Genomic DNA, 18275 nt, shown 5'->3' on the forward strand with positions numbered 1-18275 from the left:
GGCAGGAGGTCTCCTGGGATGGAGGATGTGAGTGGGCAGATTGTTGGGCAGGAGGTCTCCTGGAATGGAGAAGGGAGGATGTGAGTGGGCAGATTGTTGAGCAATCAGACGTCACTAGATGCAGAATTTCGTCTGGAGGGAGAGGAGAGAAAGAGACCGGAGGTGCTGCGGCTAGTTCTTGCTGTCATTTGTCCTTGACAGGCAGCCAGTCTTGGAAGAGGGGCTTAAATTTTACTCAAGCTGGTTATCGTCTTGTCGCCTCCGTTTTGGAACATGGCAGAATCCCTGGAGACCAAAAGCAGACTAAAGGGAAGAGGGGAGGAGGCAGGGTGAAAAATCAAAAACAAAGGTTACTTCATTTTCAATAACATGCACCTGGTTTAGTTAAAAAGCTCTCTCACCACATCAAGGTACAAGCCTCAAAGGTTAATTAAGCCCTTATTTGTTTAGTGTGTCTCCAACCTGCTGTGTAATGGGCTCCGGGACACTTCTGCCATATTACTTACACAAATCTAGAACCTCCAGATATGTAAACCCTAACTAGAAACCAATGTCCAATTCCAAACCAACACCGCCTAGTTTGATTTGGAATTGGACACAAAAGAGTAATGGCTAGGGAAAAGGGATAAGAACCAGTAAGGAAGTGGGCAACTGAACAGTTAATGTCAGTCAATTTAAAATTGTACTTGCAATAAATACATTTACTATGCAAATGTAAACATTCACATCCAATTCGAGCAAGTTTCAAATATTTACCAGAAAGCAAACTCATTCAACTCACAGACAATATACAAATGGAAAAATATAAAATACATGCTTATAAACGATACCTCCAATACAAGACAGTTACATGTGCTATATACTTACAAACCAACTTACTAACAACTAACAACAACTTACTTTCACACGGCCAATGTGTCAAGCCCTGGCCATAGAGAGGCTTTTATTCTCTATTTTGGTTAGGCCAGGGTGTGACTATGGTGGGCATTCTAGTTTCTTTATTTCTATGTTTTCTATTTCTTTGTGTTTGGCCGGGTGTGGTTCTCAATCAGAGGCAGCTGTCTATCGTTGTCTCTGATTGAGAACCATACTTAGGTAGCCCTTTTTTCCACCTGTCTTTGTGGGAAGTTGACTTTGTTTAGGGCACATAGCCTTTAGCTTCACGGTTTGTTTTTGTAGTGTTTGTTCTGTATTGTTTTGTTCGGCTTCATTTTTATTAAATAAAAGAAAATGTATGCTTACCACGCTGCACCTTGGTCCTCTTCTTTTCACGGCCGTGACACAATGTCTGCAAGAAAACACATTATACAAATGTAAAAACATTAGTACAACATTTAGGTTATTTACAATAACTTACAATTTACAACAAAAGGTATTGTAATAAAACACCTAAGATCTTGAGGAGTCCACCCCTAACATTTTTTATTTAATTTTTTATTTCACCTTTATTTAACCAGGTAGGCAAGTTGAGAACAAGTTCTCATATACAATTGCGACCTGGCCAAGATGAAGCAAAGCAGTTCGACACATACAACAACACAGAGTTACACATGGAGTAAAACAAACATACAGTCAATAATACAGTAGAAAAAAAAGTCTATATACAATGTGAGCAAGTGAGGTGAGATAAGGGAGGTGAAGGCAAAAAAAAAGGCCATGGTGGCGAAGTAAATACAATATAGCAAGTAAAACACTGGAATGGTAGCTTTGCAGTGGAAGAATGTGCAAAGTAGAGATAGAAATAATGGGGTACAAAGGAGCAAAATAAATAAATAAATAAATACAGAGGGAAAGAGGTAGTTGTTTGGGCTAAATTATAGATGGGCTATGTACAGGTGCAGTAATCTGTGAGCTGCTCTGACAGCTGGTGCTTAAAGCTAGTGAGGGAGATAAGTGTTTCCAGTTTCAGAGATTTTTGTAGTTCGTTCCAGTCATTGGCAGCAGAGAACTGGAAGGAGAGGCGGCCAAAGGAAGAATTGGTTTTGGGGGTGACCAGAGAGATATACCTGCTGGAGCGCGTGCTACAGGTGGGTGCTGCTATGGTCACCAGAGAGCTGAGATAAGGGGGGACTTTACCTAGCAGGGTCTTGTAGATGACCTGGAGCCAGTGGGTTTGGCGACAAGTATGAAGCGAGGGCCAGCCAACGAAAGCGTACAGGTCGCAGTGATGGGTAGTACATGGGGCTTTGGTGACAAAACGGATGGCACTATGATAGACTGCATCCAATTTATTGAGTAGGGTATTGGAGGCTATTTTGTAAATGACATCACCGAAGTTGAGGATTGGTAGGATGGTCAGTTTTACAAGGGTATGTTTGGCAGCATGAGTGAAGGATGCTTTGTTGCGGAATAGGAAGCCAATTCTAGATATAACTTTGGATTGGAGATGTTTGATGTGAGTCTGAACGGAGAGTTTACAGTCTAACCAGACACCTAGGTATTTGTAGTTGTCCACATATTCTAAGTCAGAGCCGTCCAGAGTAGTGATGTTGGACAGGCGGGCAGGTGCAGGCAGCGATCGGTTGAAGAGCATGCATTTAGTTTTACTTGTATTTAAGAGCAATTGGAGGCCGCGGAAGGAGAGTTGAATGGCATTGAAGCTCGCCTGGAGGGTTGTTAACACAGTCTCCAAAGAAGGGCCAGAAGTATACAGAATCGTGCCGTCTGCGTAGAGGTGGATCAGAGACTCACCAGCAGCAAGAACGACATCATTGATGTATACAGAGAAGAGAGTCGGTCCAAGAATTGAACCCTGTGGCACCCCCATAGAGACTGCCAGAGGCCCGGACAACAGACCCTCCGATTTGACACACTGAACTCTATCAGAGAAGTAGTTGGTGAACCAGGCAAGGCAACCATTTGAGAAACAAAGGCTGTCGAGTCTGCCGATGAGGATGTGGTGATTGACAGAGTCGAAAGCCTTGGCCAGGTCAATGAATACGGCTGCACAGTATTGTTTCTTATCGATGGCGGTTAAGATATCGTTTAGGACCTTGAGCGTGGCTGAGGTGCACCCATGACCAGCTCTGAAACCAGATTGCATAGCGGAGAAGGTATGGTGGGATTCGAAATGGTCGGTAATCTGTTTGTTGACTTGGCTTTCGAAGACCTTAGAAAGGCAGGGTAGGATAGATATAGGTCTGTAGGAGTTTGGGTCAAGAGTGTCCCCCCCCTTTGAAGAGGGGGATGACCGCAGCTGCTTTCCAATCTTTGGGAATCTCAGACGACACGAAAGAGAGGTTGAACAGGCTAGTAATAGGGGTGGAAACAATTTCAGCAGATAATTTTAGAAAGAAAGGGTCCAGATTATCTAGCCCGGCTGATTTGTAGGGGTCCAGATTTTGCAGCTCTTTCAGAACATCAGCTGACTGGATTTGGGAGAAGGAGAAATGGGGAAGGCTTGGGCGAGTAGCTGTGGGGGGTGCAGTGCTGTTGACCGGGGTAGGGGTAGCCAGGTGGAAAGCATGGCCAGCCATAGAAAAATGCTTATTGAAATTCTCAATTATAGTGGATTTATCGGTGGTGACAGTGTTTCCTATCTTCAGTGCAGTGGGCAGCTGGGAGGAGGTGTTCTTATTCTCCATGGACTTTACAGTGTCCCAGAACTTTTTTGAGTTTGTGTTGCAGGAAGCAAATTTCTGCTTGAAAAAGCTAGCCTTGGCTTTTCTAACTGCCTGTGTATATTGGTTTCTAGCTTCCCTGAAAAGTTACATATCACGGGGGCTGTTCGATGCTAATGCGGAACACCATAGGATGTTTTTGTGTTGGTTAAGGGCAGTCAGGTCTGGAGAGAACCAAGGGCTATATCTGTTCCTGGTTCTAAATTTCTTGAATGGGGCATGCTTATTTAAGATGGTGAGGAAGGCATTCTTAAAAAAATAACCAGGCATCCTCTACTGACGGGATGAGATCAATATCCTTCCAGGGTACCCCGGCCAGGTCGATTAGAAAGGCCTACTCGCTGAAGTGTTTCAGGGAGCGTTTGACAGTGATGAGTGGAGGTCGTTTGACCGCTGACCCATTACGGATGCAGGCAATGAGGCAGTGATCGCTGAGATCATGGTTGAAAATAGCAGAGGTGTATTTAGAGGGCAAGTTGGTTAGGATGATATCTTCTTATGGCTGAAGGGGCAGTATTGAGTAGCTTGGATGAAAGGTGCACAGAGGTGCCCATATTAAACGGCCTGCTCCTCAGTCCCAGTTGCTAATATATGCATATTATTATTCATATTGGATAAACACTCTGAAGTTTCTAAAACTGTTTGAATTATGTCTGTGAGTATAACAGAACTCACATGGCAGGCAAAAACCTGAGAAGTTCCACTTCCTGTTTGTATTTTTTCTGGGGGTGCCAGATTTTCAACCAAGGTCCCATTGAAATCACAGTGAGATATTGATGAGTTTTCACTTCCTACGGCTTCCACTAGATGTCAACAGTCAATAGAACTTTGTCTGATGACTCTAATGTGAAGGGGGGCCGAAGGAGACAGGAATTAGTGACCACTGCCACGAGGTGATCACGCATTGAAGAGGCGCGTTCACGTGAGAGGGAGCTGCGAAGAAAGGTGTAAATATATATATATATACGGGACACGATAAGACGAGGACAAAAAGACGTCTGACTGCTATGCCATCTTGGACGAACTTCAAAGTGTTAAAGAGAAGATTACTTTATTCTTCAAAGTATCTATGTAATACAGTATGCAGATTTTCATATTTGTAAGAATACTGACAAACACAGTCTGTAGTATTGAGCTCTGCTGTGCAAAAAAAATACAAATCAACCATTACAAAACAACTTATCAATGTAAAATTTGAATTGTGACACTTACCGATCATGTGCCATGGTGAAACAACTTTGATGGGCTTCAACTCCGGCCCCACGAGCTTCAACCTCATTGTGTAAAGGTGTACCCTGAGGAAAAGCATGGCTCGAGGCGACCCAACTTCCTTTTTCAGGCAACGTCTCTTCTGTCTGAGGTCACCTCAGATTCAGTCAGTTGTGATGAACCAGCCGGTTATTAACTACATAATAAGCATTCCGTCTCATTTCTACATAGAGTTTCACAATACTTTATTCATTAACATACTCTGCTCATTGGCACAGTGCCCTGGGATGTTATTGCATTGGTGTAACGAGCCTCAGAGGCAACTTGTAGGAGTGGGCGAGCATGTAACGACCTGCTGCTCCCACCCACCACCACCACAAATCCCTTCACAGGTTTACTCCTACGATGTTAGTGTCACGTAGAACAAGTTAACTTTCAATTAAGAAATAGCTTCAGTATGGAATTGAAGGAGGGAATCGAAGACAATACAATTGCATTAACATTAAAGGAACTTTTGTCATAACAGAAAACACCACCCAGACAAACATCCTAAAATATGGCTTATCCTGAGATATGACTCCTGAGAGACCATAAACGGTGGTCGATTTTTGTAAGCAAATAAAAATAACTTAAACATCTGATAGCTTAAAGGGGAAATCTGTGATTATTATAGGTACACTTCAACCGTGAGAGACGGAATCTAAAACAAAATTCCAGAAAATCACATTGTATGATTTTTAAGTAATTAATTAGCATTTTATTGCATGACATAAGTATTTGATACATCAGAAAAGCAGAACTTAATATTTGGTACAGAAACCTTTGTTTGCAATTACAGAGATCATACGTTCCCTGTAGTTCTTGACCAGGTTTGCACACACTGCAGCAGGGATTTTGGCCCACTCCTCCATACAGACCTTCTCCAGATCCTTCAGGTTTCGAGGCTGTCGCTGGGCAATACGGACTTTCAGCTCCCTCCAAAGATTTTCTATTGGGTTCAGGTCTGGAGACTGGCTAGGCCACTCCAGGACCTTGAGATTCTTCTTACGGAGCCACTCCTTAGTTGTCCTGGCTCTGTGTTTCGGGTCGTTGTCATGCTGGAAGACCCAGCCACGACCCATCTTCAATGCTCTTACTGAGGGAAGGAGGTTGTTGGCCAAGATCTCACGATACATGGCCCCATCCATCCTCCCCTCAATACGGTGCAGTCGTTCTGTCCCCTTTGCAGAAAAGCATCCCCAAATAATGATATTTCCACCTCCATGCTTCACGGTTGGGATGGTGTTCTTGGGGTTGTACTCATCCTTCTTCTTCCTCCAAACACGGCGAGTGGAGTTTAGACCAAAAAGCTCTATTTTTGTCTTATCAGACCACATGACCTTCTCCCCTTCCTCCTCTGCATCATCCAGATGGTCATTGGCAAACTTCAGACGGGCCTGGACATGCGCTGGCTTGATCAGGGGGACCTTGCGTGCGCTGCAGGATTTTAATCCATGACGGCGTAGTGTGTTACTAATGGTTTTCTTTGAGACTGTGGTCCCAGCTCTCTTCAGGTCATTGACCAGGTCCTGCCATGTAGTTCTGGGATGATCCCTCACCTTCCTCATGATCATTGATGCCCCACGAGGTGAGATCTTGCATGGAGCCCCAGACTGAGGGTGATTGCCCGTCATCCTGAACTTCTTCCATTTTCTAATAATTGCGCCAACAGTTGTTGCCTTCTCACCAAGCTGCTTGCCTATTGTCCTGTAGCCCATCCCAGCCTTGTGCAGGTCTACAATTTTATCCCTGATGTCCTTACACAGCTCTCTGGTCTTGGCCATTGTGGAGAGGTTGGAGTCTGTTTGATTGAGTGTGTGGACAGGTGTCTTTTATACAGGTAACGAGTTCAAACAGATGCAGTTAATACAGGTAATGAGTGGAGAACAGGAGGGCTTCTTAAAGAAAAACTAACAGGTCTGTGAGAGCTGGAATTCTTACTGGTTGGTAGGTAATCAAATACTTATGTCATGCAATAAAATGCAAATTAATTACTTAAAAATCATACAATGTCATTTTCTGGATTTTTGTTTTAGATTCCGTCTCTCACAGTTGAAGTGTACCTATGATAAAAAACATGATTGACACTCTTATGTAGGTGCCATAACCAGCCATAAAATAACTACCGTAGTAGGTTTTGTGAGTTTTTACGCTCTTATGTAGGTGTCATAACCAGCTATAAAATAACTCAATATATGTCACAAATTTAAATATATGTCATGACAGTGTTATGACCATATCATAAACGTTATGACAGGTTGTCAGCTGTTATGACATATTATGAAATGGTTATGACTGTGTCACTGGGTGTCAAGTGAAATGTTACTGTTTTTTTTTGCCATTATTTATAAACAAACACTGTATACCCTCAACATGGTTAAATGTATCATTTTGAGCACCTTAAGAGGATGGAATGGAGAGGGGAGGAATGGTCGCTGAGATCAGCGATTATGTTTATGGTGTCTGAGAAATGTCTTGTTTTCGCCCAGAGGTAAGTGTTGCCCGGCACCAGTTCAGGAGAGCTGCAGTGGTCGGGTAATGTGAGGTAGTGAGGGGAAGGCAGAGCGTTGACATGGCCACGCCGGGCCTGCATGGACATGACGTTCACCATCACGATGAACCGCTTGTTCATCTTCACAGACACACTCTCCACTGTCCCTAGCAGAACTGGACACACACACACACAATTTAGATCAGTGTTGTGCTTCCCTTAAAAGTAGATTCAATTGCTTCCTAAAGGTTCTTGCTAAAGGCCGAAGTATTGAGTCATGTTTCCTTTCATCTTGTGCTTCAAACTGGAGGCCTTACCTTTGTTGTCACACAACGTTTTCGTCTTCAGGTCCCCCAGTGGTAGAATCCTAAGTCCTGAGGATAATGAACAAGAGTCTAATCAAACGGGCTAAGACAGAGACAGAATCCAGGCAGGGACCTATCAAAACACACCCCCTTCATCATTTATGAACTACATATAGAATCATCATATCACCCATCTGGGCTGTGGGTTGATCTTTCGTATTGCCTTTCAGAGATAAACAGACGCAACTCAAACTGTGACATAAATCATAGATCGATGAAAAATGTGAGTCAGGTTTGGAGTGTATCCTGTTCCCACTGACCTGGAATCATGTTCATGCTGGTGGTGTTTCGTTCAGTCCTTGGGTGCAGGACCCCCGCACAGCAAGACCACAGGGAGGAGTTGGGGTAGCGGTGCCCACAGCAGGTGAACCCTAGCTGGGTAGGGTAGAGCAGGTCTAGTCCTGGGGCAGAGCAGCAGGTCTGGGTGGAGACGGCCTCCATCAGGACATTCCCACAGCACTGGGCCTCCTCTGAGAGCCCGTCCTGAACCTGCAGGTTGTACAGAGTCTCTGCACAGCACTTCATCTGGCCACTGCTGGGGTCGTAGGCCTTCCCTCCACAGCAGGACATGTTCCCCAACCTGCGGTGTCTGTGCAGAGAAAGATATTTAACCTCCCAATACCAAAAGAGCCCATATCTCTCAGATTTTGGTGCCTATTGTGCTGTCATGTTGGGTGAACTCAGAGCCATGTGTAATGATGATTATTTATAATTGATTGGATTTTACCCATTCTATTTCAATGAATAGCAAGGAAATGGAATGTGGAGAGTTCTAGCTATAAGAATTATGATTTTTATCCCATTGATTACTTGAATCAACAGATTGAACAATGAAGAGAGATGACCAATGGGGTGCATTCATGGATGCCATGGGAAGCCAGCCTTCCACAAACAAATGTACCAAGAAAAAAAGAATAAAACATAAAATAAATGTATCTCTCATGTCTGTGTTTTCTTCTTTTTCCTTCAATTCACAAGAGGATGAATATACAGTGCCTTGCAAAGTATTCTTCTCCCTTGACTTTTTCCTATTTTGTTGCTTTAGAACCTGTAATTTAAATCGATTTTTATTTTGTATTTCAAGTAATGAACAAACAAAGTAGTTCAAATTGGTGAAGTGAAATGAAAAAAAATAACATGTTCAAAAAAAGTATACAAAATAAAAAACGGAAAATGGGTGCGTGCATATGTATTCACTCCCTTGCTATGAAGCCTTTTAAATAAGATCTGGTGCAACCAATTACCTTCAGAAGTCACATCATTTGTTAACTTCTACTTGGTACTCATCCCGGATCCGGGAGCACCCTCATCAGTAAAAAAGCTGACTAGCATAGCCTAGCATAGCGCCACAAGTAAATACTAGCATCTAAATATCATGAAATCACAAGTCCAAGACACCAGATGAAAGATACACATCTTGTGAATCCAGCCATCATTTCCGATTTTTAAAATGTTTTACAGGGAAAACACAATATGTATTTCTATTAGCTAACCACGATAGCAAAAGACCCAACTTTTTTTTTCACCATTTTTTTACTGCATAGGTAGCTATCACAAATTCGACCAGATAAAGATATAAATAGTCACTAACCAAGAAACAACTTCATCAGATGACAGTCTTATAACAGATTTATTGTATAGCATATGTTTTGTTAGAAAAATGTGCATATTTCAGGTATAAATCATAGTTTTACATTGCAGCCTATTTGAAATCAGACACTTTGGTGGGATTAACAACAAGATTACCTTTAAAATGGTATAAGATACATGTATGTTTGAGGAATTTTAATTATGAGATTTCTGTTGTTTGAATTTGGCGCCCTGCACTGTCACTGGCTGTTGTCATATCATTGAAGGAATGATGGATGGTGCTAAATACAGGGAAATTCTTGAGGTTAACCTGTTTCAGTCTTCCAGAGATTTAAATCTGGGATGGAGGTTCACCTTCCAGCAGGACAATAACCCTAAGCATACTGCTAAAGCAACCCTCAAGTGGTTTAATGGGAAACATTTAAATGTCTTGGAGTAGCCTAGTCAAAGCCCAGACCCGAATCCAATTGAGAATCTGTGGTATGACTTAAAGATTGCTGTACACCAGCGAAACCCATCCAACTTCAAGGAGCTGGAGCAGTTTTGCCTTGAAGAATGGGCAAAAATCCCAGTGGCTAGATGTCCCAAGCTTATAAAGACATACCCCAAGAGACTTGCAGCTGTAATTGCTGCAAAAGGTGGCTCTACATAGTATTGACTTTGGGAGGGGTGGTGAATAGTTATGCATGCTCAAGTTTTTTGGTCTTGATTCTTGTTTGTTTCACAATAAAAAATATGTTGCATCTTCAAAGTTGTAGGCATGTTGTGTAAATCAAATGATACAAAATACATTTTAATTCCAGGTTGTAAGGTAACAAAATAGGAAAAATGCCAAGGGGGTGAATACTTTCGCAAGCCACTGTATCTCACCAGAGAAACAGTGTCAAGGGAAGCCAGTTTGGATTTAGTAATATAACTTTTTTTACTTTCCATCTGGACTAAGTGCCTGCGCCTCATGAATTTGGATTTGTGAACTAAACGCGTGAACAAAAAGGAGGTATTTGGACATAAATTATGGACTTTATCGAACAAAACAAACATTTATTGTGGAACTGAGATTCCTGGGAGTGCATTCTGATGAAGATCATCAAAGGTAAGTGAATATTTATAATGCTATTTCTGACTTCTGTTGACTCCACAACATGGCGGGTATCTGTATGGCTTGTTTTGGTGCCTGAGCGCTGTACTCAGATTATTGCATGGTGTGCTTTTTCTGTAAAGCTTTTTTGAAATCTGACACAGCGGTTGCATTAAGGAGAAGTTTATCTATAATTCCATGCATAACATTTGTATCTTTTATCAATGTTTATTATGAGTATTTCTGTAATTTGAGGTGGCTCTCTGCAAAATCACCGGATGTTTTGGAAGCAAAACATTACTGAACATAACGTGCCAATGTAAACTGAGATTTTTGGATATAAATAAGAACTTTATCGAACAAAACATACATGTATTGTGTAACATGAAGTCCTATGAGTGTCATCTGATGAAGATCATCAAAGGTTAGTGATTAATTTTCTCTCTATTTCTGCTTTTTGTGACTCCTCTCTTTGGCTGGAAAAATGGCTGTGTTTTTCTGTGACTAGGTGCTGACCTAACATAAATCGCATGGTATGCTTTCGTTGTAAAGCCTTTTTGAAATCGGACACTGTGGTGGGATTAACAACAAGATTGTCTTTAAAATGGTGTATAATACTTGTATGTTTGAGGAATTGTAATTATGAGATTTCTGTTGTTTGAATTTGGCGCCCTGCACTTTCACTGGCTGTTGTCATATCGATCCCGTTAACAGGATTTCAGCCGTAAGAAGTTTTAAATGTCAGGAATTGTGAAAACTGAGTTCAAATGGATTTGGCTAAGGTGTATGTAAACTTCCGACTTCAACTGTAAGTTCAATATGTAACTAGATGTAAAAAGGCAAATGTTAACTTGCGAGCAAGCATTTTAGCCAGGTGGACTAGGAAAACAAAAAATAAAAGTGTGTACTCTATGACAGACCATGAAAGAGAGGAAGATGGCAATGGTGTTTCTCTAAGTATGGTGAGTCAACATATTTTTTCTACTCGCACAAACTTATGCACGCAAACACACAAATCAGAAACATGGACAGCCACATCATATTTAGCTTATGATGATTGGGAGAAAAAAAAATTGGGGCATCTTTTACTTGTCACTGCATTAGACTAAGCATAGGTGATTTGATGATATTGAAATGGTGCTGGAATAGTGGAGGCAGCTCCTGTTTTCTTTGCGAATTGCGGTAACTCTCCGTGGTTCTAAATCAATAGCTGTTTAGTAGTCCGAAAATGTCAGAAGCATTAACTTGCTTGAACATGTAATATGCTTTGTGGACTTCACTGGACAGAGGTTGCATCATGGTCACAAGGCAGATGAACTAACAGGTTAGAGAGCAAACAACGCAATTATCAAAACACATAGGTTGTAATATGGCAATTTTTTCTGGCTCGGTTTCCCCAGTGATTTTACCCACGCACCACCACTGGAGATGCCCAAAACCAGCAGACTCTGCAATCCTCAAGAGGGGAGTCCATCCATTTAGCTAATCAATTAAATTATCTATTTTTTTGGATCCTCTTTTTTGGTTAGGGCAGTGTATTCAAACTTTTACTTTAGATCAGCGTCTTGAAGCCGTTGTACATCATTCAGTGAATCCCAAACCAGCCCCACACCCCTACCAGCTTGGAGGGCTATTTATTGTCAGGTGTCGCTGACGAAACTCAGAGGGTGACGTCAAGAGGATCAATGAACCCATCAGCTTCAGGACACACTCATTACTTTAATGATGCAATTCATGTTTCACATTTAAATAAAATGAGCATGATATTTAAATGAACAAATTACCTCATCGTTTTACAATATACACTGCTCAAAAAAATAAAGGGAACACTTAAACAACACAATGTAACTCCAAGTCAATCACACTTCTGTGAAATCAAACTGTCCACTTAGGAAGCAACACTGATTGACAATAAATTTCACATGCTGTTGTGCAAATGGAATAGACAAAAGGTGGAAATTATAGGCAATTAGCAAGACACCCCCAAAAAAGGAGTGATTCTGCAGGTGGTGACCACAGACAACTTCTCAGTTCCTATGCTTCCTGGCTGATGTTTTGGTCACTTTTGAATGCTGGCGGTGCTCTCACTCTAGTGGTAGCATGAGACGGAGTCTACAAACCACACAAGTGGCTCAGGTAGTGCAGTTCATCCAGGATGGCACATCAATGCGAGCTGTGGCAAAAAGGTTTGCTGTGTCTGTCAGCGTAGTGTCCAGAGCATGGAGGCGCTACCAGGAGACAGGCCAGTACATCAGGAGACGTGGAGGAGGCCGTAGGAGGGCAACAACCCAGCAGCAGGACCGCTACCTCCGCCTTTGTGCCAGGAGGTGCACTGCCAGAGCCCTGAAAAATGACCTCCAGCAGGCCACAAATGTGCATGTGTCTGCTCAAACGGTCAGAAACAGACTCCATGAGGGTGGTATGAGGGCCCGACGTCCACAGGTGGGGGTTGTGCTTACAGCCCAGCACCGTGCAGGACGTCTGGCATTTGCCAGAGAACACCAAGATTGGCAAATTCGCCACTGGCGCCCTGTGCTCTTCACAGATGAAAGCAGGTTCACACTGAGCACATGAGCACATGTGACAGACGTGACAGAGTCTGGAGACGCCGTGGAGAACGTTCTGCTGCCTGCAACATCCTCCAGCATGACCAGTTTGGTGGTGGGTCAGTCATGTTGTGGGGTGGCATTTCTTTGTGGGGCCGCACAGCCCTCCATGTGCTCGCCAGAGGTAGCCTGACTGCCATTAGGTACCGAGATGAGATCCTCAGACCCCTTGTGAGACCATATGCTGACACATGCACATTTGTGGCCTGCTGGAGGTCATTTTGCAGGGCTCTGGCAGTGCACCTCCTTGCACAAAGGCGGAGGTAGCGGTCCTGCTGCTGGGTTGTTGCCCTCCTACGGCCTCCTCCACGTCTCCTGATGTACTGGCCTGTCTCCTGGTAGCGCCTCCATGCTCTGGACACTACGCTGACAGACACAGCAAACCTTTTTGCCACAGCTCGCATTGATGTGCCATCCTGGATGAACTGCACTACCTGAGCCACTTGTGTGGGTTGTAGACTCCGTCTCATGCTACCACTGGAGTGAGAGCACCGCCAGCATTCAAAAGTGACCAAAACATCAGCCAGGAAGCATAGGAACTGAGAAGTGGTCTGTGGTCACCACCTGCAGAATCACTCCTTTTTTGGGGGTGTCTTGCTAATTGCCTATAATTTCCACCTTTTGTCTATTCCATTTGCACAACAGCATGTGAAATTTATTGTCAATCAGTGTTGCTTCCTAAGTGGACAGTTTGATTTCATAGAAGTGTGATTGACTTGGAGTTACATTGTGTTGTTTAAGTGTTCCCTTTATTTTTTTGAGCAGTGTATATACCGAAGTAACAATTAAACTTTTTTAAACTTTTTGTTATTTTTTTTATGTTTCATACCTTGAAATCAGAGACAAACAAAATACACATGGCTCATAATTAGAAACGCCTTTTCCTTCTGCTGCATGAAACTGAGCAAACTCAGTGCATGTTGGGATACCACCTGACTCAGGAGCCGGCAGCCTTGCTGGGTGTTCGAATTGGCCCCTACACCCTCGATAATGTTCACTCCCTCAGCTTTGAGACACTTCGAGGAGGTGCGTGTTAACGTGCAAATGGAGGGGTGAAGGGAAGGGAGTGATTTGGGATTCACAAAAGTAGATTCAAATGCGTCACTCACAACTGATGTAATAGTTAGCCCTTAGGCACTCTGAACTGGGCTTGCAGAAAGTGATAACCCCACCCACGTCTTTGGGATAAACTGCCTGGCTAGGTTCAACTACCTACAGTTTCACCCTACAGAGCAACTCACTTGTGTCCGTTGCAGCAGATTTCATCCTGAGGGTTGTATGTCTGTTCTCCACAGCAGTGTTTGCCTGGATCATCAAGATGAACGCGTGACTCACACACCATTTCACAGGATGGCAGATACAAGTGGCCACCTGGGGAGCACTGGTGCCCAGCCTCCACCCCACGGTGCAACGTCTGGTTACAGCACAGCACCCCTCGGTCCACTACACCATATGGAGTTGTACCACAGCACTGGGAGAGACGCACACACACCAGTCAGCAGGGTATCAACACACACAAAACATGAATAATAGACACAAATACAGACATTAATACAGACAATTTCATGCAAACACACCATAGCATGTACATTCCCTAAATTCACACACAATCATAAAATAGTCCTTGTTACTGGCAAATCATGGGGCAGATTTTCTCCCTGATAGACTTTTAGATCAAACAGCACTCTAGGACATTGGCTTGGAGTATAAGACACCCACTACCAACTGGGGCCCTGTCTAAACATTCTGAGCGAACTGAAATGGGTCTGTGGACAACATATAGTTTCAGCCTTGTCTTATAATGCCGCTTTTAGTTATTTTGACCATTTAAAAAATACACAGATACATCCCTGTAGTGTACAGCATTGTCTTCATGCCTTGACCAACAGCAACTCAACAGACAGATGGATGATTTAGCTGTTTAACTTCAATTTGACTGAGATGAGGAGAACTCATTTTAATGTAGCGGAGGACGTTCAATGAACTAGGCTTTAGCTGTAGGCCTAAGCTCTGTGGGTTAATGGACTCACCAGGTTTTTTCCGGGCACCCTATTGGACAGCTGCCCGGCGCAGCAGATTTTGATGTCTGGATTGTAAACCTGAGAGCCACAGCCTGCACCATTGTAGACATCTGGTTAGAGAGATGGGAAGGAGGAAGGACAGAGATGGTGATGGAGGTGATGATTAGATCAAGAATTGTAAGCCATCTTTCTAACCTGTCATCATATACTGTACATACGGTAAAATCAACATCCTTACAATACAGTGTGATGACTGCTGAACAAAACTGGTCATCTGTTAGAAAATAGACTCCTCTTTCACCTACATACTGTATTTGGTGCATTATGGACCTATATATAAATACATATATATATATATAAATTCATATAAATACATAGACACATATATTATTGAAGTCTCAGTGAATGCATTTCCAATTTCTCCATTGCGTGTGCTTCTCTGTCTTATATGTTTATAAAGAATAAAGACCATACAAAGATTTTTTTTAAACAGTCAAATAAAGTGGGAAAAAACTCCTCTCCTCGTTATCTGCGGTAGGTTCAGTGTTTCCCCAGATTCCAGCTCGAGGATACCATCAGTAAATAAGCGGCCAGGGAGACGTGCTCTGGGACCCAGCCAAAAATGACCTGCCCCCCAAACACACACACACACACACACGCGCGTGCACACAAACACACTAGTAGGACACTTTATGGTGTCTGTAGTACCTGTGGTGTGGCTGCGTTTTCCCGCAGAGATCAGGTGGTGGGAGTGAGGCTGCCCCTGGCGAGATGTAGGGTTCACACAGCAACCCTCTGGCCTCTCCCCTGGCATACTGGAGGAATGTGGGGAAACAGACACACACAATTAGATGCAATACAAACACATGCACATAAAGACACACGTAAACAGACCATAAACATACCAGTGTATATGTATACAAATACACACAGGCGAGCATAGTTAACTATTTGTTTAAACATCATCCATCGTCATGTTTCTAATTATTCCACCACTCCTTGAAATCTATTAAAGAACATTCAGAAAAGCTGACCTGTAGTGTGTGTTTTTGTGTGTGTTTTAAAATGGATGCCAACCCCACTGTGGCATTGAGCCATTAGACATCAAATATATTATTTTTAAAACCTGACTGTTAATTATATGGTTCAAGTCCAAAGGCAACCTTACCAGTTTGGAGAACTCGCATCAATTCCCCTGTACTGAAAAAAAAGAGAGAATAAAATACACACAAAGATGACAAACTATCATAATGTGAAGTTTCATTACAGCCATACAAAACTAGCAGGTTGGCTTTTTACTAACATTAGAACTTGATGATGCACAGCAGCTTGCATTGAGAGGCTTTGGGGATAGTGGTTCAGAGCAGCAGCAGTGGCTTCGCTGGTCAAACTGGTGGTCTCCACAGCATCGGTGGTGGCTGGACATTTTAGTCAGGACCTTCCTTCCTTCGCCAACTTTTCCACAGCAAAGCTGGTGGTCTTCATCGTAAAGGTCTGTGGGACAGGTAATAACAATTGATCAGATGTACTGTTTAAAGCACAGAAGTGCTTTCAGGTGCTCAAGTGTTACAAGCTTGACATTGTGAAGGGGAGGGAGTGAACATAGAAGCCGTGAAGTGCAGGTGGGAAAGGATGTTGTCACAGGGAGTCAGCATGAGAGAATTGGGAAACATCTCCCAAACAGCTTTCGAAGTAGACAAACCTCTACAGGACAGTTTGAGAGCCAAGTCTAAAATAAACACTACAACACCACATCTGTTTATGCCTTTGTGAAGAATAAAACAAACACAAATACATCATCAATGATGATGACAGAAAAGATGTCAATAAACCGGACCTCACTGACCTTTTCCACAACACTTGGCATGAGGTTGGGTCCTGGTTAGGATCCGTGAGTCACAACACAGTTGGTTGAGTGGGTCGTAGGCCCTCAACCCACAGCAATCTGACACCAGCTGGCTCACATTCAGAGTTAACTGACCTGCAACGGTTGAATCACAGATAAACACCCAAACAGCATATCAATTCAAAAGGTGCTGAAAAAATTATGATTTCAACCCAGTTACCAGGTTTGAGTGAATAGGTACAACAGGAAGCCTGGGTGAGGCCGAAGGCCCTTTTTCCACAGCAGGACAGCCCCGCCCCTTTATGCCGTACTCCTTCACAGCAGGTGTAATCTAGACCGCTATAATTAACCCCGTCGCAGACGTGCTCTCTGGGAGACCTGAAAGGCAGAGGCTCATCTTCATGTCTAGAGGGCATTATCTTCACCTATATGCAGCACATTAACTAGACGTAGACAAAGTGGAGTCGCAATGCTCACACTTACATCATGATGACACATCTTAATTAAAGAAAGGTAGTAGGATGAAGTTGCCCCTAAACACTGTTCTAAGGTCAGTTTTACATATCCCCACTAAAGATCTGGGCCCAAGGGCAGCTTCTAACCAGAGCAGAGATAATAAGGGCATTTGCTATACTCACGTGCCGTAGAACTTCTCAGCATGGACGGAGACTGGAATTCCAAAAGGATTGACCTGCCCTGTGAGACAAGTAACATCCCCACATCAAGACAATGTCCTGGCTACGTATTCTGTGAAAAGCGCTATCTCAGCTCATGCTATTATTCTAAGTGTGATATTTGAAAAACACTCACTAAGACAATATTGTAACTGTAAATCGCTTTACGGTAAAAAAAAATATATATATAATGTTTTAAAATAGCATTTTTGGATTTTACAACTGCCTATCTCAGTGACTGAAGTTGATAGGATAAAACACATGGAGATAATTCTATGATAAAACGTCTGAAAAACGAAGTACTATCAGGAAACAACGAAGAGGAGCCCACATTACAATACTGTCTCTGCTGTCTACTGTACACACATCAATCTGAGAGGGAGAGTAGTAGCCCACATTACAACACTGTCTCTGCTGTCTACTGTACACACATAAACCTGAGAGTGAGAGTAGTAGCCCACATTACAATACTGTCTCTGCTGTCTACTGTACACACATAAACCTGAGAGTGAGAGTAGTAGCCCACATTACAACACCATCTCTGCTGTCTACTGTACACGCATTGATAGTGAGAGTAGTAGCCCACATTACAACACCATCTCTGCTGTCTACTGTACACGCATTGATAGTGAGAGTAGTAGCCCACATTACAACACCATCTCTGCTGTCTACTGTACACGCATTGATAGTGAGAGTAGTAGCCCACATTACAACACCATCTCTGCTGTCTACTGTA

The 18275-nt window shown here is 42.9% G+C and overlaps 1 protein-coding gene and 1 long non-coding RNA gene across 2 annotated transcripts; both read right to left on the minus strand.

Moving 5' to 3' along the window:
- Nucleotides 1–5908: 5908 nt before the first annotated feature.
- On the minus strand, nt 5909–16496 carry LOC139549167 (uncharacterized). Its single transcript, XM_071359327.1, has 8 exons — nt 16323–16496; nt 16188–16219; nt 15728–15834; nt 15029–15129; nt 14240–14469; nt 7985–8313; nt 7677–7733; nt 5909–7535 (listed from the first exon to the last, which is right to left on the minus strand). The coding sequence occupies exons 1-8, from the start codon at nt 16443–16445 to the stop codon at nt 7255–7257; spliced, it is 1260 nt and encodes a 419-aa protein (XP_071215428.1). The 5' UTR covers nt 16446–16496; the 3' UTR covers nt 5909–7254.
- Nucleotides 16497–16871: 375 nt separating this feature from the next.
- On the minus strand, nt 16872–17562 carry LOC139549789 (uncharacterized). Its single transcript, XR_011669937.1, has 3 exons — nt 17504–17562; nt 17086–17243; nt 16872–17000 (listed from the first exon to the last, which is right to left on the minus strand). It is a non-coding gene; the product is annotated as an uncharacterized lncRNA (long non-coding RNA).
- Between the last annotated feature and the right edge of the window lie 713 nt (nt 17563–18275).

Source organism: Salvelinus alpinus, chromosome 22, assembly GCF_045679555.1.
Source record: "Salvelinus alpinus chromosome 22, SLU_Salpinus.1, whole genome shotgun sequence".
NCBI classification, from domain to species: Eukaryota; Metazoa; Chordata; class Actinopteri; order Salmoniformes; family Salmonidae; genus Salvelinus; species Salvelinus alpinus.